General features: G+C 45.6%; 1 protein-coding gene across 1 annotated transcript in view; it reads right to left on the reverse strand.

Moving 5' to 3' along the window:
- The window catches only part of TDRD1 (tudor domain containing 1), a 299,412-nt gene that overhangs the window by 16,841 nt on the left and 258,444 nt on the right, over positions 1 to 24,127 (reverse strand). The window contains exon 22 of the mRNA XM_077453765.1: positions 2,907 to 2,950. Within this exon, the coding sequence (XP_077309891.1) occupies positions 2,907 to 2,950 (44 nt within the window). The remainder of the gene's footprint in view (positions 1 to 2,906; positions 2,951 to 24,127) is intronic.

Raw genomic sequence — 24,127 nt, forward strand, 5'->3', positions numbered from 1 at the left:
AAAGTGCAATTCCCCTGCACTCAACTTCCACCATTGAGGGTAGTGCCTTTCAGAGGGCTCATGCACCCAGAAATAGGACAAACATGTCAGAAGGATACACTGAAACCCAGGTGTTCATCATCCTGTTGCAAAGTCCTCTTGGCAAAAGGGAGTACCTTATAAGGGCCTGTGGGTGGAAGGGGTGGTAATAGTACGACCTGTGGTGTAATGCAACACACAGTCACACGCTACGTGAAACCCTGCACAAACGCATAAATCAAATAATGAAAAGGAATTGAAACTATCATGGGCCCAACTTGAAAAAAAGGCACTTCAAACAAACATCAGATATTAATAGATTGTCATCTCAAACATACCTCGGGGAGACAAAAAGACTTTCCATAGTGTAATATTGTAAAACTTTTTTAATCTCAATAAAAAACAATCTTTATCACACTCACATGGGCCCAACTTGAAAAAAGGCACTTCAAACAAACACTTCACTTCTCAACAAAGACTTCCTTTCCTCAAAGGCATCGGTGAGCACACTGGATACTGGCAGGGTTAATAGTATAGGCACTGTCTCTATAAATGATTGCTGTATGGTACCCGACATCAGAACATCTGATTGAAAACAGCGCCAAACAATCACGTCCAGTCCTTTCTCTTGTGTGTCCTCCTCCCTCCGCCTTAGCTTTGCTCCTTAGTGTGTAAAACGATAGTTGCCAGATAGCCACTCCCCGAACATGTTTCGTCACTTAGACTTCCTCATGGGATTGAATCGATGCCTTTGAGGAAAGGAAGTCTTTGTTGAGAAGTGAAGTGTTTGTTTGAAGTGCCTTTTTTCAAGTTGGGCCCATGTGAGTGTGATAAAGATTGGTTTTTATTGAGATTAAAAGAGTTTTACAATATTACACTATGGAAAGTCTTTTTGTCTCCCCGAGGTATGTTTGAGATGACAATCTATTAATATCTGATGGGAATTACACTGCAAGTGATTGCTGGATACTGATCAACATCATTCTTAAAAACGTTTTTTTTGGCTCGACACGAGAGTGCTGAGCAGTACAGCTGGTGAGTGTTCCAAACGATGGGGGCTCGAATACCAAGGGTGTGGTGAAGGCGTTTTGATTTATGGACACTTTATTTTTCACTTAAAAAAAGAGTTTCTTCTCTTTGGACTGATTTTGGACTAATATATATTTCTTTGCTTGGGACTTTGTTCACAATTCTTTACATTTGCATTGGTTCACAGTATATCTCACTACTATTGAATCTTTAATTATGCACATGTGAAGGTTTATAATAATAATTTTTTGAGGGTGATTTAGTTTTGCAATTAATGTGCACAACTGTTTTAGTAGTAATTAAGCGCTACAAGGTGATTGGTTTTGATATCTTTTTGATTATTTATTGTTTTTCTATATTCACCTTCTGATCTACGTATTTACTTTTTAAGTAGCAGCTGGAGGGAGAGGGGATTGAGCGCTGTGATGATACACTAAGGGGACGGCTTATAAAGGGTGTATCCAGGTTTTTATAAGGAAGGGATTATGCCTGGAAGAGGACTTGCTGTCTTTTTCTTGCCAGTCTCCAGTCACCTGTGACGCACATAGGATTACTAAACTGCACTGTGTCCCATGATTTACAATAAGGAAAGGAAAGTAGTCTACAAAAACCTCAAAAATGTAAAAATACAAATCTCTGGATCTGGTTTTAAACAATACTGTATCACAACCATACACAACTGTAGACTGCAGTGTGTTCAGAGAACACATGATTCAGATATTATGTCTGTAGTGGCTTATCAATACTAGTTTGTACTCTAGGATTCTGGAGAGTACAAATCTAAAGAAGACAAGAATATGTCACTTTGTGACTACGGTAGAGAGAGGTTTTTGAAGATATGCAAACAAATTTGTATGCACTTTCCCCAAAACTTGCCATGTAACTAAATCTGTGCCCACCGCAACCCACAAAAATAGTCTGTGACCTGTTGCGTCTCTCACCCATTCTATGCATTAAGGTATAACATTTCTGGGTGCAGCTCCCTGCCCCCACCCTATAATTAGCTGAGCCCCCTCTTGTTTCGGCACTGTACATGAGAGCAGCAGCTCCCCCGGGTCTCTCCTCATTGGCTCACACAGCAGTGGTATCTACTGGCTCCTGCTGATGTTAATCACAGCCAATGAGGAAAGAGTGGGAGGCCAAGCCACGCTCTGTGTGTGAATGGACAATGCCCATTCACAGGAGCATGGCTCAGGAGTGAGTCTGCCCAAGTGCCCCCATAGCAAGATGCTTGCCGTAGGGGCCACTTGGGGGGGGGGGGGGGGATTGGAGCTGCTCTATGCAAAAGCATTCCACAGAGCAGGTGAGTATGACAGGTTTTTTTTTTTTTTTTTTTTTTTTAAAGAAAATCCCAACCTTTACAATCACTTTAAAAGCTATCCCCGGAGTTCAGCTTTAATTGCCATCAAACTTCACACTGCAGTTTGCAGTTGTTGTGACAGAACAGTCGTCACCCTCTGATGTGTACACAGCACAGAAGCTGCAGAACCAGCAGAAATTCAGGGACAAGTCAGAGCAGAGCATTCTGCATGATAATGGGAGGATGAACAAGACGATGATAACAGACAGTCTAGACAGATTTGGATTTGTGCTGCACAGTAGAACAAACATCACATCTCTGCTTGTTCTACATATTACATTGACGCCATTAGTGTGAAAATTGCTTTTCCATCTCAGCGTCAATGAAATCCTGCATCTTATGCTAAGATAACCCCAAGCAAACAAGTCTCTGTGAAATCTTCTACAATGGCTGAAAATTAAGTCAGCTGGAATATCAAAGTGGAAAGCAAACTATTTAATTTTTTCACTTGATAAATGTCATGGCTATGACAGACAGCGCAGCCTTGCAGTTCACTTACCCTCTTTCTGAACTCCTGGCAGCAGCAGCAGCAGCCATCTTTATCTATAACAATTATATAAAAAACAAACAATGGATTAGAGGGGAAACAACATATTACATTCTTTACACACAGCTGGGCAATGCGTATCAATAAAATATAAAATGACTGCACTATCATGAAAAGAAAAAAGTACAGTCGCTGCTGCCACTACAATGTGACAATATTGTGCAGAGAATAGGTAAAAAAGTGCGGCGCTGAGTGACAAGTGTATACAACAAATGTTGGATGTGTGTGTGATACCAACACACTGGGGGCACACATAAAAGTGTAGTTAAAAAAGGTAGTAAACCCAATAAAGTTAATGAGTGCCAATACATCATGTGTGCAAAATCAATGACTGAATAGCCCGTGTGTCTATCAACACAGATACATATACCATGACAATATAATAAATAAGAAAGTCCAACTGATGTAAAAAGGTCCACCTGTAATCTACATCAAAATGTTCACATGACAAACAAAACACATCTAGTGTTAGAAGATGAGAATCAAAAGTCTATGCAGGGAAGACAATAGTGGGCAATTATCTGCAACAAGTTCACCGGGAGTTGTTCATCCATCAATCAGGGGGAAGTGTAGGTACTCTTACTGGTAACTGTGGATTCACGTACCAGCGGTAGCAAGTCAAACACGCCAGGATTAAAGCTGAACTCTGACGTCTTGTCACTGGAAGTCCTGATGATATGCACCAAATGACTCGTCCAATGGATGAACATCTAATTGGATCAAAAGATAAAATCGAGGCCTCCACATGGTGTAAATTAAAAATGAATGTGTTTACTGACATCCTGAAGATGTGTTCAAATAAAATAGATGTGAACACAAAGAAATCCAAAAAAAAGTGCAATGTGTGGAGCTGACTGGCAATAACCCTGGGTTCAGCGTCAATCCAAGCCTGTTCGACTCCCTTCCACTGGTACGGGAGTCCACAGTTTCCGGTAAGAGTACCTACCCTTCTCCTGGGTGACAGATACACAATTCCCGGTGAACCGTCTCCCCTGCATAGACTTATTATCATCTTTTATCACTAAATGTGTTTTATTTGTCATGTGAACATTTTGATGTGGATACAGGTGGACCTTTCTACATCAGTTGGACTTTTTTATTTAATATATTGTGACCACTAGCAATTGATTTTGCACTTCTGTTGTTTCATTATCTATGCACTTTATTATTGGTATATCACCCACTTTGGTTATTCATGGGTTCACATTTTGATGGTGTATTTATCTGTGTTTATAGACCCGCAGGTCTATAAAGTCATAAATTAAGTCATTGATTTTGCGGATATGATGTATTAGCACTCATTTACTTTATTGGGTTTACTACCTTTTCCAATGACACTTATGTGCCCCCAATTTGAGGGCATCACACACATCCAACATTTGTTGTATACATTTGTCACTCAGTGCTGCTCTTTTTATCCTAACTCCGGAGAATAAACACTATGGTAATTTATGTTTTATATGCAAATATTGTACTAGTATATATTTTATTTTATAATATTTGCAACTGTTTTAATACATATTTCTCCAGGGAGTTGCTAATTTTATTGCTATGCATATTGGTACATATACATTTACATATAAATATACAGTAGAGAAGTATAGGAATATATTAATTGCTTTTCTCAGAAAGCTACCATGTATAATTTTGTAGTGATTGATGCGATAACAAATGTAAAGGGGAGTGAGTTACAGGTAAGCCCAGGTGTGCAGAGTACAAATGCCAGACAGTATAAAAACCAGCAAGCAAACCAAGATCAGGGTGTACAGCAGGCAAGCACAAACTAGATGAAGCTTGGGTCGGTACATGGGAAGTCAGACACTGAATACAATACTAAACAAACAGGAGCTCAGAGAACTAAGAAGTTGCTCAGGCAACATAGGCTGGACTGTGCATGTCTGATATAGGGAAGCAGGCCAGGAAGTGATAGAAGGGACAGTGTAGTACAGTATAGCAGGTGACACCCATACGTGAGCACAGAAGTCAAACAACACATATGAAGAGAATCAGAGGTTTAGCAGAACCATTGCAGCAAAGATAAGAATTTCACAGACAGGAAATTGCAGGCTAAAGCATGACACCTGGCCACAAACAGGGATAACTTGTTGAGTCTGGAAGCCAGAATATCCACATCTGGGTCCTAAATCTCAGAAATAGGATATTGAAGATGGAGGGACCACTTCCCTTGGTGCAGGTCATGAGGACTGAGGAAATCCACCTTTTTAAGTGTTCATTCCCAGGATGTGAATAGCAGAGATTGCAGATTTCCTTTTCCATCTATGAGATGGTCAGACTTGCTTTCAAGGCTTTCTGGCTTCTGGTTCCCCCTTGACCGATATAGGCCACTGCTGTGGGATTGTCTGATTGTAGCCTCACTGTGTGTGAGGATGGGTGTCCTGGGGGTGCAGAGACTATTACTCTGAGCTCCAAGATTTTAATGGGGAGCTTTGCTTCCCCGGATGACCAGGTCCTCTGAGCTGTAAGAGGCAAATATTCCTCCGTAGCTGGTGAAGCTGGCATCTTTTGTCATCACCTTCCCTGAAGGGTGGAGAAAGGACTTTCCCAATTCTAGTGCTTGGAAATCTCCCAAGCTAGGGAGTGTGTTTGTTTGGCTTGAAAAAAAACATACAGCAGTCAAGAGATGAAGTGTGTTTTTTTTCTAGGACAGCATTAGGTTGTGAGGGGGCATTGAGGGGAACTAAGCAAAGGGAATGCCTTTTTAACCTTTACAGGGCTCTTAATTCCCAGAGGTGCATGGCAAGACAGAGAATCAAGTGCAACTATAATGAGGCTTTTGTGCACAGCAGAATCTACATTGGCAAGCATATTGCATGAAGCCATAGCATCACGTGTCTGCGTGGCTGGGGATTGAAAATCTTCTACCCTCCTCCAACACTGCCTTTGGGGGTCTAATTTAACGTTTCCCATGTCTACCTCTTCAAAATTAAGTGAAAAAAAAAGCCTGCTGCTTTTAGGCTCTGGGCAGAGATGACTGAATAAAGACCTGTACAAGCAATTCTGATATGGTTGAAAAGAAATCTACCTTGGTCAGATAAGTCACTTGTTACAAGCCTGGGATAGAGGTAGAATCGAAAGCAAGGGCCATTGTTAAAATAGGGTGTTGCTGCAGGACAGGGGAAGAAGATGCACTCTGACTGGTTTGAGTGCCATTCAGCCCATTAGCAGAGCAAATGTTTGCCTCAGCTACTGCCCCTCCTGATTGCCTTGCTCCTGGTTTCCACCATTGAAGGTGGAGAGCTGTCAAATCCTGCACAGCACGGCAACAGGCTCCACCAGGTTTTTTTTTTTCAAATATAAATTTTTATTATTTTTCAAACAATGCCCAACATGGGCATAAACATATAATACAACATAGAAGTGGGATACAAAAGAAAAGGGGAGGGAGGGAAAAAAGGGGAACCAACATCAAACCTATTACCGAGTTCACAGAAGGGACAGGGTCATAAAAAAAAAAAAAAAAAAAAAAAAAAACCCCCATTGTGCATGGCTCCTCCATAGCATCTGAAATACCGAAACGTAATTGGGAGCCTTAATCCCTTCAGTTCCCCCATCTCCAGCTCTCATCAGAACCTCGATACCCCGGTAGAGACCCAATACCAAGGCAGAGATCATTAAAAATAGGGGAAGGGGTCCTGACATGGAAGACTAAGAGAGGGAGGAGAGGGGGGTGGGGTGAGGGGGGGGAAAGGAGAGAGATAGGGAGGAAGAGGGGGAGGGAAAAAGAGTGAGGGGAGAGGTGGAGGGGGGGGGAGGGGAGGGGGGGGGATTTCTGGTTGATTCAGGACTGCCCTACCCCCCCATGCAGTATCTATCGCCAAACATATTACAAAGTTCTCAAAAGTACCCCTTCGGGCGAGAGAATAAATTGGTGCCAGGGTGCCCATGTTTTCCTAAATCTTTCCTGCTGTTGCCTCCCCGTAAGTACCAGGTCCTCCAGTCTACTAATTTCCTCCACCTTACGAACCCAGGACGCCACCGATGGAGGGGCCTCGCTTTTCCAATGGAGCGGTATACATGCTCTTGCGGCATTCACCAATGGACATAAAATGGATTTTTTGTACTTTTTAATGGACATGGCATTCATGTGCAGGAGGAAAAAGGCCGGGTCATTAGGGACATTATACTCCGTAAATTTTTGAGTAACGGTCCTCACAGTGGACCAAAAATAAGACAACTTCGAGCATGCCCAAAATACATGCAACAAAGTGCCCTGTTCCAGTCCGCATCTCCAACAAAGCGCAGAGGTGGTCGGATAGAAAGAGTGTAAAACCTGTGGAGTTAAGTACCATCTCGTCAAAATTTTATAGTTCGTTTCCTGTGTAGTAGTACAGATGGTAGATTTCAGGGCCAATGCTACAATGTTGTGAATCTGGGTCGGAGTAAACGTACAGTTCAAGTCCCTCTCCCATTTTGTCATAAAGGTCAGATGGGCATTATCCCCGGGTGTGATAAGGAGATTATACATTGTGGACAACGTTCTTGGAAGCACCCCGTTACCAGAGTAACATTCCTCAAAGGCGGTCAACGGTCCATCAAATCGGAGGGGGAATGAAAGAGTTCGAAGAAAATGTCTAAGTTGGACAGCAGTCCAGAAAGCTAATTTATAAGGTCCCGATGTATTACAGAGCACCTCTATGGACGGCCAATCCCCATCTATCCGGAAACATCGTGCTTGTGTGCGCCCACTACTGGTCATAACCTGTAGAAGATGGGGGTCCATCCCGGGGAAGAATTGTGGGTTCCCCATGATAGGAAATAGCGGGGAGTTAGGCGTGGAAAGCAACCCCTTTGAGCAAGTCTGTGACCCCACCCGTAGAGTCGTCCCTATCAAGGGATGCCTCTTCATGTAGGCTGGGAGGTGTCTATAACACCAGATGGCCCCTGTTAATGGCACCCGGACCAGGGCCTGCTCCAACCGGATCCAAAGCTTCAGATCCCGGTGCCTGCACCAGTCTACAATTCTACCGAGGTGTACCGCCTGATAATATTTCTTTATATCAGGAACGGCAAGGCCGCCGAAGGGTTTGGGCATGGAGAGTAAGTTCCGGGCCAATCTCTGCTTCTTATATGCCCAGATAAAACCAGTAAATAAACCGTGAACCTGTCGGAAATATGATGTGGGTACCGAAATAGGGAGTGCCTGCAGCAAATATAAAAATTTGGGCAGGATGCACATCTTAAGCAGGTTGCACCTGCCAAACCATGAATGAAGGCCTTTGTTCCAGGATTCCAGAAGAGTCCTGGTTCTGATCAGTAAGGGAGGGAAATTAAGTTTAAAAACGTGGTTTAGATTTACCGGGACAAAAGTCCCCAAATACGACAGTGCCGTGGGCGACCATTTAAAATTAAAGCTGGACCGAAGCCCCTGTATGGTCGCTTGCGACAGTGCCACTCCCATGGCTTCTGATTTAGTGTAGTTAATCTTTAGATTGGAGACTTGTCCGTATTCCTCGAATTCCCGGAGGAGATTCGGGAGGGATATCGCTGGATTGGAGAGAGAGAAAAGCAAGTCATCCGCATATGCAGAGACCTTGAAGTGAGCATCACCCACCACTATGCCTTGGATATCGGGGTTATTCCTAATTCTACATAAAAAAGGCTCCAAGGAAAGGGCAAAAAGAAGCGGCGACAGCGGGCAGCCCTGCCTGGTTCCATTTTTAATCAGCAGGGGTTCCGATAATATCCCGTTCACCTTAATTTGTGCCGTCGGAGTAGCATATAATTGGGCTATCCACCTAAGCATTTTCTCACCTAAGCCTATGTGGTGGAGGACAGTGGACATATACTCCCAGTTAACCCTGTCGAAGGCTTTTTCGGCGTCTGTATTAAGGAAAATAGAAGGAATAGGACCCTGGTTCGCAACGTGGATCAGGTTCAATACCTTGATTGTACTGTCTCTGGCTTCCCTCGTAGGAATAAAGCCCACCTGATCCTGATGGACTAGGGACTGCACATGTCTGGCCAATCGTCTGGCCAATCGTGTTGCTATTATCTTGGTAAATAATTTAAGATCCGTATTTAACAATGAGATGGGTCTGTAGCTACTACAGGCCAAGGGGTCTTTGCCTTCTTTAGGGATGACCGTAATATGAGCCCGAGTAGTATCAGGAACAAAGGTGGCCGTGTTCCCTATGTCATTAAAAAAGGTCACCATACGAGGGCTAAGGATGGAAAATAACGTCTTATAATACGGGAGGGTGAAACCATCCGGTCCAGGCGCCCTCCCAGGTTTAGCCGTGTTAAGCACCGACTCCAACTCCTCAGGAGTTATCGGGGCCTCTAACTCAGCTACACTGTCAGATGATAGTTTGGGAGTCTGGCTAGAACTCACATACGCCTCCATCAGAGGTCGTCCTCCCGGGAGAGGTGGTAGATTGTAAAGGGTATTGTAGAAGTTTTTGAATGCAGCCGCTATCTGGTGCGGGAGGCCGACATCTACATTCGCTTCCGACCTGATTCGAGGGACATAGGTCTGTGTCTTGATGTCTCGAACCGCCTGCGCCAGACCGCGCCCGCACTTATTACCCGATTCATAAGCCATAAGTCTGCATTTTTGTAACGCCGCCTTGGCTTTGTAGCCAAGGAGGTCATTGACCTGGCTTCGAATAGAGGAGAGTTCAGCCTCCACGGATGGATCCAGGGAGACCTTGTGTTTTGACTCCAGAACCTGGAGTTCGGCCAGAAGTGAGTCCAGCTGTTTCCCAGTCTCTTTTTTGATGCGCGAACCGTGTTTAATCAGGACACCCCGAATAACCGTTTTGTGTGCTTCCCACACCACCCCCGGGGAGGAGTCAGCCGTCGTGTTCGTCTGGAAATAAAGAGTAAGCTCCCTAGTCACCTCTTCCAGTATTTCAGGTCGCTGTAGTAAGCTGTCATTAAGACGCCAAAAACGTGTCCGTCTGGAAGAAGTGGCAGACAGCTTGTATGTCAGCATAATGGGGGCATGATCCGACCATGTCTTTTGACCTATAGAGGAGGCCCTGACCGCATGTAATTGGCTATGTGGTATAAAAAAATAATCAATTCTTGTGTAGATTTTGTGAGGCGGAGAGTAGAAGGTATAGTCCCTGTCACCCGGATGCTGTAAACGCCATATATCGACTAATTGTGACGCATGGAGACATGCGATGATACGCTTACGGGCACTAATAGATATAGAGGACGAGCCCGCCGAGGTATCCACGTGGGGGGCCAAGGGTACATTCCAGTCTCCACCCAGGATCAATTGACCCACCTGAAAGGCAATCAGCTTGGTCAAAAGACGCCGCACAAACACGTCCTGGCCCTCGTTAGGGGCGTAGACATTCGCTAGTGTCACCCGTACACCTCCCACCAGTCCTTTAAGAAAGACATAACGTCCTTCCAGGTCTATCTCGGAATCCGTGAGAGTCCAAGGTACATTACAGGAGATAAGAATAGAGGCACCCCGAGATTTAGTTTTATTAGTGGAGTGGTACATCGAAGGAAAGAATCTATTCTTGAGGACCGGTAATCGATCCTCTTTAAAGTGAGTTTCCTGGATATAAGCTATATCAATTTTCGCCCTTTTTAGGTCATGCATTAACATACGCCGTTTCTCCGGGGTGTTAAGCCCTTTCGCGTTTAAGGAGTAAAATGACAGGCTGTCCATCCTCAACCAGAAGGGAAGAGAGACCGGGAAGGAGAAGAAGGGAGATGTGGAGGAGGGAAAGGAGTGAAGAGAAGGGGGGGGTTGAGAGTGGGAAAGGGAAAGACTCACAGTAGGGTGTCCCTTAAATCAAAAAAAAAAAAAAAAAAAAAAAAAAAAAAAAAAAAAAAAAAAACCCCTAAAGACAAGCCAAATGCTTGCGTGGCACGTCCCTACCAAAAAATGGCGGAGAACGTGCCGGCCTATGTGGGGAAGCGACCTGGAACAGCCAAGGAGTATGAGCCCTCGGCTCCCCCCGACCTCACTGAACCCGAGGAGCTGTACTAGCGTATGTCATCAACAGCCACACACTCCCCCCATCCCACCCCCCCCACCCCAAAATGGGGTCAACGGGGGGTGGGAGGGGAGGACACACACCAGGAGCCGCCGCAAAGTCTATTCCCCCGAAACAACCAGCCCCATCCCCTATAAAAAGGGGGGGCACGTGGCCCCGGGGTTAATCGCATCAGGGCCAACCAAGGCAGCGTCCCCGGTCTCCTCTCAATCCCCCAGCGGGTAGGGGAGGCGGGCCACATGTAGCAGTGTGGCAGGTATCAGGTGCAGAGCACCCTTATGTACACCCGCCACTCCGCCCAATAGGACAAATGGCCCGGCAACAAATCCCCCCATTCATATAAATCACAACATGCAGCATGCCCCAGGTGTGTATAGGTATATAGCTAAAGCCCCCAAAAATTCATGCAAGCAAAATTAAAACAGAAAAAACAAACATAACATAAGAGCAAAAGGAATGCAACCCTGACAGCCAGGCGGCCATGGTAACATCATGGTAACATCAGCAACATAACATCAGCGTCCCCCACCCGACCCCCCGGGTGCACTCCCCCAGCCAGAACAGGGGGGAGAAGAGCATGAACGACCCTCTCCCCACCATCCCAGGAGGGTAGCATCCCCACTCCGGGTGCCCCGGGTATACCACACAAACAGGAACAGAGTCAAAGCGACCCCTCAGAGGAGTCGCAAAACCAGCTTCCGGAGAGGCACCTCAGCCACATATAGTCACATATAGTCACATATAGTCCGACAGACCCCCCGAAGCGCCGGAGGCATAAAGGATAACATCCTGCATAACATCCTGCATTCATGGTGGGCCCCATAGGACAGTGCCCGGGGCCAAAAGAAATAATTAGGAAAAGAAAATGCAAAGAAAAAAAAAAAAAATAAAATAACATGAAACAAGGGGAGGGGGGGGGGGGGATGGACAAAAAAGGGAATCCAACCCAACTTCCCGGGAAGCCACTCCAAGTCAGCCGGCACCATATGGCGGAGTATTTATAAATCCCCATCAGATTCCCCAGGACTCCCCAAAACTCCCCGGGCAGATAAATCAATAATAAAAAAAAAAAAAAAAAAAAAAAAAAAAAAAAAATACATTAGCCCACCCCACCACCCCACCACCCCAAAGAGGTCCGCCACCTTTACCAGTCTATGGAGCAGTCAAGGAGGGTCAAGGAGGGTCACCTCTCCGGTCATCAGCATAGGAGATCCAAAGGGGTAGAGCAAAACCGGGTGGGAGACAGCAGGAGCATAACAGAGCATAACAGAAGTCAGGGTGGTAGAATTCTATAGGCCCATCTCACAATTCACACACTCCCTCCCTCCGGCGTGGGTGCACAGGATCCACGGCGGCGTCTCTGAGTCCTCGACGGGGCCGATCTCCATGAGGACTGCGACCCGGACCTTCCCCCCGTTGGAGGTAGAAACATCAGCCAGTTCGGGAGAGAAACAGGATCAGCGTCTAGGAAGGTAAATAAAGCCGGGAGATCGCCTGGGGAGCGGAGGTGAAGCAACTGCTGATCTTTCCTGAAGATCACCGCTAATGGGTACCCCCAACGGTATGTGACCCCCCGCCGGCGGGCAGCCTCCAACACAGGGCGGAGCATGGCTCTTCTCTGTAGGGTAGCTCTAGAAACATCAGGTAGAATTTTAACAGACGCCCCATCAAAATCCACATCACCTGCCTCCCACGCTCTACGCAAGATCAGTTCCTTGTGGGAGTAGTGGTGGAGACGGCAGATAACATCTCGCGGTCTATTAATGTCCTGCGACCGTGGCCCCAGAGCCCTATGTATCCTGTCAAATTCCAGGGTCTGTGGTAGCGGAGAACCAGGCAGCATGTGGAAGATGGCAGTGGCCATGACGGCCAAATCCTCAGATCCGGTCACCTCCGGGATACCTCGCAAACGGAGATTATTTCGCCTGCACCTGTCTTCAATTTCTTCCTGATGGAGCTGAAGCAGGGTAGCGGCATCAATATGGGCTTCCTGCAACCTCTCCAGCGCACTAACTCTAGATTCTAAGTCCGTCGCTGTGTTTTCCCCCGCCACCAGGCGCTCCGTGATGGAGCTCAGTTCACCTCTCACCTCCTGCAGCTCCTTGCGGTGCTGAGTCTCCAGGCGACCAATGAGAGTTTCGATATCCGTTCGGGTAGGGAGTGCTCTCAGAAGCGCCCACAGCTCCGCATTTTCCTCGGTACCCGCCACAGACACTAGCGGAGGTGTAGTACATGTCCGCAGGGCAGACGGGACATCCGAACGTGAGTCCGCACCAAGCGAAGCAGCCGGCGATGACGGGCCACTCTCCGGGACTTCCTCTCCCTCTGCACGTGCGGTCGCCATCTCAGGGGCAGCGTGAGTCAGCTGTGGCTGTGTCAGGAATTGGGTAATCGACCCGCCGGACTCCCGTGGTCTAGCCTGACTGGGCTTCCCCTTCGTCTTAGTCTTTTGCTTCCTTACAGGCATACCCCGGTCAGGCGGTCAGGCGGTAGGCGAGGGGATCAACGAGGGGATCAACGCAGGCTCCGATAGTCGGGAGGAGGACGGGGGGAGGACGGGAGCTCAGATAGCACACAACCTCACTCCGCCATGTCCAGGCCACGCCCCCAGCTCCACCAGGTTTTGACAGCTCTCCACCTTCCGATCACCGAGTGATACGGCCGGGGTCTTCCCGAGTCCCTTGTAACCACAGCTGAGGCTGACACAGGGGGCCTGCTGCTGCTCCTTTGGGCTTCCCCATACTGACACTGTTCACCTGACACGCCTGTTACACTTACTACAATGTGAGCGCACTTTATGCTTTTTATTATTGCACCTATGAATAAAACGTTACTGTACTATAGATGGCTTGGTGCTTATTTCTCTCTCCCCTTCCCCCTGCATTATGTTTTTTCATACTTTCTATTGACTGGACACTGGAAAGCTTTTGAGGACAAGCCCTCTGTGCACCTCCCCTATAATCCTACCCCATTCTGAGAGTCTTCAGTTTTTGTAACATGCAGGATTGGAATAAGGGAGGGTAGCCAGTGTCCTATACTCAAAGATATGGAATTTACAGCTAGATCAAAATTCATCTTATCTTAATGGTAAAGTACAAGCCACGGGTAAAGTATTCACAGAAACTGGGAAATTCCAAAGTAATGAATAGGGGTAGGCAACAATTTGGCAAAAGAACTGTGCCAACAAACCGAAAAAGGGTCGACAGACCTAAGTTTAAAGTGCAGCTTACTGGATTGGACATTCACCTGGTAAAACTTTAAAAAAGGTATGAACACAGGACCAGGAGGTACCCATACAAAGCAAGACTACAGAGGATTGGTGCCAAAAAAAACAAGAAATGTCCACCAGTCTGGTGGAATGAGCGCTTAACAACTCAGGAGATATGTCCTGTAGGCCCCTTTCACATGGGACTGTCCATTTTAACGGACCCCACTTGCTCAGCAGGGAGCTGACGGATGACAAAACCGTCTCCGTTCACTGTGCAGAGACAGATCTGTCATAGCCCCGCTCTCCTCTATAGGGGATTAGATGGTCCGTTTTCATCCGATCTGATGGATGGAAAATACGTTTTCCATCCGTTTGGATTTAGCGGAACGGATGTCAGCGGACATGTCACCACTGACATCCGTATATATGTATATGGAGCATCCACAGGCCAGTCTGAAAAACTGACAGGCGGACCTGAACTGTCTGCATATGTGAAAGAGCCCTTAGAGTGTAAGCTCTAGTGATTAGTGTTCTTCAGTGATAGACTTTGAAGCAGGGTGTCCTTTGCAAGGCCCGAGAAGAGAATAAAAGGATTTTTTTTAAATAAACACTTACCTGTAAAATCCTTTTCTTTAAAGTACATCAGGGGACACTGGACCACCCTAAATTAAAAAGTGTACTCCCTATATAACCCCTCCCACTGGTGGGAGTACCTCAGTTTTGTAGCAAAGCAATATACGTGCATACCAAGAAGGGAGGGACCTGTGTCCTGTGGTGTACTTCAAAGAAAAGCGGTTATAAAAATCCTATTTTCTTATCGTACATCACGGGGCACAGAGCCATAGTAGTTACTATGTGGGATGTCCGATAGCAATGCCAACTGAAGGGAGGGAGACACAAAGTAGGGCACCAAGAGACTAGAGGACTCATACTGCAACCTGCAGTACACTGCACCCAAAGGAGATGTCCACATGCCTTTTACATCTACTTGATAGAATCTGGTAAATGTATGGACTGAAGACCAAGTTGCGGCCTTGCATATTTAAGCCATGGAGGCTTGGTGATGCACTGCCCAAGAAGCATTAACAGCCCTGGTGGAGGGCGTTTTAATATGAAAATGAGGAATTTTCCTCTTAAAACTATAAGTTTGCACAATCACTCGACTAATCCATTTAGAAATAGTAGATTTCGATACGGCCTGTGCTCTTTTAGGACCATCTGGCAACACAAACAAAACATTTGTCTGAGAGGTCACTTTTAACAGACCTTGACCGCTCTCACCCAAAGAAAATTTTGTGACCTGTCTTCCACAGAAAATAAGTTCTGTAAAAAAATGAAGGCAGAACAATACCCTGGTTTAAATGAAAACCTGGCACTACCTTCGGTAAGAATTCAGGATGAGGCCGCAATTCAGACTCGTCCTTATGAACAACCAATACGGCTCCTTACAAGAAAGAGCAGCCAACAGACATACTCTTCTAGCAGAAGACATGGCAACCAAGAAAATGATTCCCCTCCCCCCAGCTTCCTAGCATTTAGCCAAGTAGAACTACTGAAGCTAACCACCCACGATTCTTTCAGGGATCCCTTTCATATGCCATGGGATCACTTGTCCTTGACACAAAATTTAACATATGGAACTCCCCATCTTCTGGTATATCAACAGAAACATGTCAGGGTGAAAGGACCATTCTCCCAGGAAAAATTGTTGGCGACTCAAGTAGTGCGCCTGTTAATTCCTATTCCTGGAATGAAAACTGCTAATAGGCAAAGAATGTTTTCTGCCAAGACAGAATATGATTCACCTCTTTCTGGGCCACACGAATTCTCGTGCCCCCTTGGTGAATGATAAAAGCCACAACTGTGGCACTGTCGAATTGGATCCTGATAGGACAATTCCATTGATTGAGCGTCCAGGCCTCGAGGACCTGGCGTACTTCCTGAATCATTCGAATATTGATGGACAAGGTCATCACTGATTTAGACCATTTCCTAGGACAAATGCTTCTTCCAGGACTGCTCCTCAGCCCAGAAGGCTGGAGTCTGTTACCACCTTCCAGGTAACTGGTAGAAAGGATTCCTTTCTTTTTGAAGATTTTCGGATATCAACCACCAATTGGGGCTCTGATGCATATTGGGGGATAAAAGCGTTAGGAAGCCCAGAGGTTGGGCCTTCTTATTCCCAATTGACAGGATACTGTTTTGCAGCAGTCTTTAATGAAACCGCGCATAAGGAACGACCTCGAAAGAAGCCACCATCTTTCCCAACGAATTTATGCAAAACTGAACATGATTTTTAAAACAGCTTACCTGTAAAATCCTTTTCTTTGATGTACATCAGGGGACCCAGAGCCTTAGTAGTTACTATGTGGGTTATATGGACCACTGATAAGTGATGGACACTGGCACGCCCCTAAGGCAAGACGTGTACTCCCTATATAATCCCTCCCACTACTGGAAGTCCTCAGTTTTGTAGCCAAGCAATACAAGTGTATACCAAGAAGGGAGGGACCTCTGTGTCCCGATGTACATCAAAGAAAAGGATTTTACAGGTAAGCAGTTTTAAAAATCCTGTTTTCTTTTCTTACATCAGGGTACACAGACCCATAGTAGTTACTATGTGGGATGTCCCATAGCAATGGCAACCTAAAGGGGAGGGAGACAACAAAAACAGGAGGCCTGAGGACTCATGCTGCAGCCTGCAGTATACTGCGCCCAAAGGCAATATCCTCAAGACTTTAAATATCGATTTGATAAGATCTGATAAACGTATGAACCGAAGACCAAGTCGTGGCCTTACAGATCTGAGCCATAGAGGCCTGATGATGCACCACCCAATAGGCACTAATAGCTTTAGATGAGTGTGCTCTAGCATAAGGAAGAATTTTCGAAAAAAAAGTCGAAGCTTGAACAATCACTTAACGATTCCATTTGGAAAATTGTAGATTTTGACACTGCCTGTGCATATTTTGGACCATCTGGCAGTACAAACAAAACGTGTTTTACGAACCTGAGCTGTCGCATTTAAATAGACTCTGATCGCTCTTATTACATCAAGGGAACGTAGCGCTTTCGCTTCACTATTGAGCCTCTGGGGAGAAAGAAGCAAGAATAATATCTTGGTTTAAATGAAAAAAACCTGTTACCACTTTTGGCAGGAATTCAGGATGAGGACAAAAAAAAAAAAAACACCTCATCCTTATGCATGATTAAATATGGCTCTTTACAAGACAGAGCCGCTAGTGCCGATACTCTTCTAGCAGAATAAATAGCAACCAGAAAGATTATCTTTCTTGTCAAAAGAGCCAAGGAAATTTCTCGTAAAGGTTCAAGCGCCTGATTCAGCAAAGCTGATAAGACCAAATTTAAATCCCAAGGATTTAGAGGTGCCTTGATAGGGGAAATAATCCGTGTTACCCCCCAGAATAAGCTACACGCCAAGATTGGGAAGCAAGAGGCCATTGAAAACACTGAGTAGCACAGCAGAGGAGGGGAATATGGCGCTCGCTGGGGATACCCAAAATATTGTAGTATGATAAAAGAATGTTAGTATATAAAATTGATCGTGTTTATATAGCAAAAGTATATAGATTTTTGTGTGGGTTTTAAGTATATCCACGATGAAGGGTTCGGGGTCTATGTAGATCAAAGTGGTCCGTGAGGAGGGTCAGTAGTACAGGCTGTACCCTAAAGGGCTGCCAGTCTTAAAGCAAGAAGTAGCTCTAGGAAACAATGAAATAGAGAAAGACGGCGCCCTCTAAGTGCAGCAGTAAAGTTACTCAAATTTATTAAAAATGGTTAAAAAACAGTCACATTAAATTAGTGGTGTAAAGGCACATCAAAGATGTAATGTTTCATCCGTATGTCCATAGGGACGACTCGCAGGGCTGTAAGGCAGGGTTCTTGGCATTCCATAGATTTCCTCGGAATGGTCAGAGTAGTGCTGGTCGCTGTGGTGCCCTTGATCTGATGTTCAGGGAGTCTGTGTCCTCAGGAGACGGGCTGGACTAAGCGGCGCTTCGGAGCATGCATGCTCCTTCATCAGGCTTTAGATAATGAATGTGTGATGGAGGCAAATTTAAAGACTAAGTGGGAGGGGCATAAACAGTGGGTAGTAACAAAGATAAGAAAATATATGTCATGTAGATGGAACTATACAGAGAAATTGCTCCGAAGCGCCGCTTAGTCCAGCCCGTCTCCTGAGGACACAGACTCCTCGAACATCAGATCAAGGGCACCACAGCGACCAGCACTACCCCGATTACTCTGACCATTCCGAGGAAATCTATGGAATAGACTAAACCACCAACCATCGGTCAAAAAGTCAGATGCCCGGAACCCTGCCTTACAGCCCTGCGAGTCGTCCCTATGGACATACGGATAAAACATTACATCTTTGATGTGCCTTTACACCACTAATTTAATGTGAGTGTTTAACCATTTTTAATAAATTTGAGTAACTTTACTGCTGCACTTAGAGGGCGCCGTCTCTTTCTCTATTTCATTTTAAACACTGACAAGGCCAGGATCTGGCTTTTGGCAGAAGTTAAGGCCAGCTTAATTTCAGATCCCATATGCAGGAAATCGGGGATCTTGCCTATGACATACTTCCTGGGGTGCCAACCCCTGGATACACACCAAGAAACATATGCCTTACAGACTTTATACTAAGCGATTCTGGAAGCCGGCTTCCTGGCATTAGTCAAAGTAGACACTACCGAAGGAGATCACCCACAATCTTTTATAGAGTGGGATTAAACAGTCAAACCTGTTAAATTTTACATCCATAAAGGTAGGATGAAATACCGAACCTTGTGTGAGAAGGTCTGGCTATAAACGGCAGAGCCAGAAGGACTCCTATTGCCATTCTTATGATCTCGGTAAATCAAGATCTTCTGGGACTCACTGGGGGCCACCAGAATCACCTCCTTTCGTTCCTGCTTAAACCTACGGAGAAGGCTCGGAAGCAGCAGAACTGGAGGAAATGCATAGATAAGTGAAAACTGATCCCATGGTTAGACGAATGCGCCTGTTCCGCCTGCTAGCGGATCCCTTGTTCGATACAAAGTTGTCGATTTTGTTGATGAATCTGGACACAAAAAGGGCCCTGTCTGGAATACCCCAACCCAGACATATCGCTAGGAAGATGTGGGGGTGAAGAGATTCTCCCGGAAATAATTGTTGGCAACTTAAATAGTACGCCTGCCAACTCTCCATTCCTGAAATAAAAATTGCCGATAGGCAAGGAATGTTGTGTTCTGCCCAAGCTAGAACATTCACCTTTTTGGGCTGCACGACCTCTCGTGCCCCCCTGGTGATTGATGTAAGCCACCGCCGTGGCCTTGTCAGACTGAATCCTGACAGGACAGTCCCGTAGTCTCACCGTCCCAGATTCTAGGGCCAGACGTCCTACCCGAATATTCCAAAAAGTTGATAAGCAAGGTCCTCTAACCTGGACAATCTCCCCTGGACAGAATCTTTTTCCAGGGCTGCTCCCCAGCCTAGAAGGCTGGCATCTATTGTTAACACCTTCCAGGATACAGGTAAAAAAAGATTTTTTCCTTTTGCTGGATAACAACCACCAATTTAGGCTCTGACTTGCGTCGGAAGCCAAGCGTATTGGAAACAAACGAGGCCTTAATATTTTTATTCCAGACCGACAGGAAGGTGCTTTGAAACATTTTTTGAGTAAAAACTGTGCGTACGGGACGGCCTGGAAGGAAGCCACCATTTCCCCTAACAATCTCATGCACAGCCAAATGGAAGGATTTTTCTTTGACAAGTTGAATTAGTCCTACAATGGAATGGATTCTTGTCTGGGGTAAGAATACCTTCTTTTGTATGGTATCTATAACCAGCCCCAAATACTGTAATCTTTTTTTATGGAGGATCTTCCTAGGTTGAGTATCCAACCCAGAAATTTCAGGTAGTTACAGCTTTGATCAGACTCTGGTTTTTGACCCGAGACTGAATGATCTATTAAAAGTAGATCTTCTAAATAGGCTAGGACCTTTATGCCTTGAGCCCTTAATCTGGCTAAAGGAGGTGCCAGAATCTTTCAGACCACCCGTGGTGCTATGGCTAAACCGAATGGCAGGGCCACAACTGAAATTATAATTTCCTGTTTCAAAACGCAGAAATTTCTCCTGAGCGGGAAAATTTGCCACATGAAGATATGCATTTTTGATTAGAGCCAAAAAACTCCTTTATTTACAGGATGGACATAACTGATCAGATTACGAAAGGGATCAGATGTTTAAGTGCCTATTCAGATCTTTGAGCTCAGGAAGAACCAAAGTGTATTCATAGAGAATACAGGCAGGTATACTGTCTCTCACTCCATCCTGGCCCCTCCCCTACGCGTGTAGATACTCAGGGTGTGGCATATCTTCCTCAGGGGGTTTGTAACAAACCCCCTGAGGAAGATGCCACACCCTCAAAGCCATACCCAGACTGTTTTCAGTATCTTTTAGGCTCTATGAAGTACGGTGCACTGACGCACCTTATACATGCGAGTGGGGGGGAGTGGTTAAACTTTTCATGCACTTTTTGAATACTGCATTGAGGAAACTTCTGATCCAGGGAAACAGCTGAGAAACCCATAGTGGTTCATATGCGCAATTTGACTTAGTGTAAAAGCTAGTCACACGCTCCAAGGTGAGCTCATTACCATAAGGGGTTTCTGGATTTCACCTATGCATGATTCAGAATCACGGCTGGATGTAGAAGCATGTTGCTAATTTGATCAATGGAGAGCACGTCGTTTTGCATCTCTCTCACCACCATCAGTACTTTGTTTTTCATTACAGCCTAACACAGGCTGCTACAAAAGACTGGTTACTGTTCATCATATTGGGACAATCATACGGTGTATGCACTTGCACTTTTATATATATATATATATATATATATATAAAAAAAAATTTTTATTGACTTTTTGCAATTTTTTTGTCACATTGGTATGCATTAAGCACTTTGTTTTTATTTTAATTTGTGTTATATGTATATGGTGGCACCACGTAATGGTTAGGTTTATATATTTTAATCAAATTTATCGAGTGTGGTTCTGGCACTTTCTGCACTTTTTTCCCAGCTGTGTTTACATTTGTGTGCACATTATTTGCTTGCCACAGATTGCACTTGCACTTTATACCAGCTGTGTGTTTATTATGTATGCACTTTATTATTCACCTGTACATCTATAATTATAGATCAAGGCACGGATTATTAGGTATAGGACCTATCTTGCGCAGCTTAGGTTATTTTTATTGACATTATTCCTGCCAGATCTTAGGACCTTTCCCCCCACCTGATCGAGTGGGGTGCCCCTTCATGAGAAGGCTTTAGCATTCTGCTTTGTGGGCTTTCTGCCCCAAGATCTCTTCTGACCCTGGTGCTGCCCTTGGGGACTTTCCCTTGAACCTGATGGTTGAGGCCACCGAGACTGCCTAGAGGTAGATGCCCCTGGCATAGGAGAGGCAGCACGATTAAAGGAGAAATGTTTGAACCTCTTTACTAGTAAAAGAGAGCTTTTCCCATTAGAGGTCCTTTGGATGTATTTATCCAGATCCTCTCTAAATAGCCGTACCCCATGAAGGGGAAAAAAACAGGCTAAGAGCTTTTTACACGGTGCTTCGGCTGATCAATTTTTCAGCCACAGAACTCTGCGAGAATGCACTAGTCCAAGCATAAGCCATGAGGCTTAAATGATAGAGTCTTTCATAGCATCTACTGTGAGACATAGTGCATCAGATACACCAGCCCATTGCCGGGCCTACTGATCAGGTAGAATTTCAGGTATCTCCACAAACTGTTCCTTAATGTACTGAGATACACCAATTGCAGCAAGAACCGGCTGTGCTACTGCACTTGCAAAATACATGTTGTCTTTAAAAAGGAAGTTCAAACTTTTTATCTGTTGGATCCTTGATCATCAATGCATTATACACTGGACATGCGAGAGACTGCTCACTGAGGCGATTTGCAGGTGACTGCAGCATTTGCTGGAACTCCCCATCTTCTTCACACTTTATCTATGAAAAAGTAAAACCTTGTTTCTTAGGACACAAGGCCCAGGTACCATACATTTAGAAAATGAAAGGACATCAGAACTGATCCGGTCAGCATGGCTAGCCCCAGCAAGGAAGCTTCCAGTAGAGCTCAGCACAGCACATCTTTACTCGTGACCAACACCTTTAGACACTGCCGAAAAAACTGAGGACTCCCAGTAGTAACTACTATGGCTCCGTTTCCCCTGATGTTAGAAAATAAATATACAATTTCATAAAAACCACAATAGATCTGTATACACATATACTCAGTACGACCGCTGCTGTACAGGACCATAAAACTACAAGAAAGCTTGGAAGCTGTGAGTGTCATTCCAGAATAACATGTGTCCAAGAGTGTGGCTGAAGGACAGACGGTAAAGTATTGTTGTTCAAAATTCATGTAGGCTCAACATGTTGCGCGTGCATTCACGCTTCTTCAGGAGCATGGAATATTGTGGATAACAGAGTAAAAAAAGTAATACAATACAGGACAAAATAATCTAGCAAAAGAGGTACATTAATATGTTGTCACAGCTAAAGAAGCCCTATGAGGCCAGGCTCAGGCAACATGAGAGAAAAAGGAGGGCCCTTGCCTAAGGCGTGACTCCTTACCTTTCCTGGACTGTAGGAGCAACGTACTCTTACCCCCAGTAACATTATTAATAATGTCATCAAGGGAGGCTCCAAATAGCCTCTCTCCCTGGAAGAACAAGTTCGCCAGTGCTTTCTTAGATGCCTGGTCCGCAGACCAGCATTTCAGCCAAATCAGGCGCCGTAGCACTACTGCTGATACTGAGGCTATAGAGAGCAAGGGGGCCGTATATAAAAGACGGCATCACAGACATACTTAAGGTCCTGCACCAACTGGTCTGTCCGCTCCATGCAGACAATTTAGCCCATTCAGTCAGCGTCTGCAAAACCAGGGCCATGGCCAACACTGGCCACAATGCTGACCCCACCACCGTAAACATGGACCGGGCAAAAGCCTTGACACTTCTGTCAGCAGAGCCCTTGAAAGCAGGGGTCCCTTCCACCGAAATTGTGGTTACGTTATTTAACGTGGCTACTGGGATCTCTCGGAGGAGATGTCCATTTCTTCAAGAAACTCTCCTCAAAGGGGTAACGCACCACTATGCGTTTCGGGACTGAAAGGCCCGCTGCGGTTTTACCCATTCCTAGTTAATAAACTTAGCAAAATAAGTTAGGTAAGGAAACACCTAAGGCATGTGGGCCGGCTTGTGGGACCCGAAAGGGACCAATACCTCTGTAGATGTCCCCGCCATACCCTCCATTTTTAGGGTATCCCGCACTGCTGTAATAAGTGTTCCTACAAGCATCTTTTCCTGCGCTGACCCGGACACGGAGTCATCCTCACTGTCTGAACAGTCCTGGTCGGCATCCTCTGATAAATCAGAACAGGGGCTGCCAGTCACAGCGGGGCCCCAAGTCTGAATCAAAGCTTTCCCCAGAAGACGGTGGGGAGGGGGCTTTTTTTTTATACCCCCTTGCACGGCACTTCCACCCTGGCAACAATGGCCTCCAGGACCGCCGACAGAGCGTCCATAGGCACCGCAGGTGCAGGGGGACCAGTTGCAATCACAGGGATGTCTGGTGAAGAAGCGCCAGTTTCTGATGCCATGCTGACCCACACTCGCCTGTCACCACTTAGGGACCTGAGGCAAGGCACACAAAAGTCCAACCTCCTAGCTGCACAGACTGAGGGGCCCCCTGCAGAGCTCACCACCCTGGCCCAGGTACGGCGCCACGCTGCTGCTGCTGTCCGCTCTCCCCTGTGCCATCCATGAGGTGTCTGTGTGGAAGCGCTCTGTTCTAGAGGCAAAACCAACTGTGGCTACTAGAAAATGGCCACTTCAGCAAAAAGTCTAAGCACCAAGAAAACTGCTAGAAAATGGCTGATGGAAAAAAAAAAAC

Source organism: Lithobates pipiens, unplaced genomic scaffold (genome assembly GCF_037356315.1).
Source record: "Lithobates pipiens isolate NorthernLeopardFrog02 unplaced genomic scaffold, aLitPip1_a1.2 Scaffold_25, whole genome shotgun sequence".
Taxonomy (NCBI): Eukaryota; Metazoa; Chordata; class Amphibia; order Anura; family Ranidae; genus Lithobates; species Lithobates pipiens.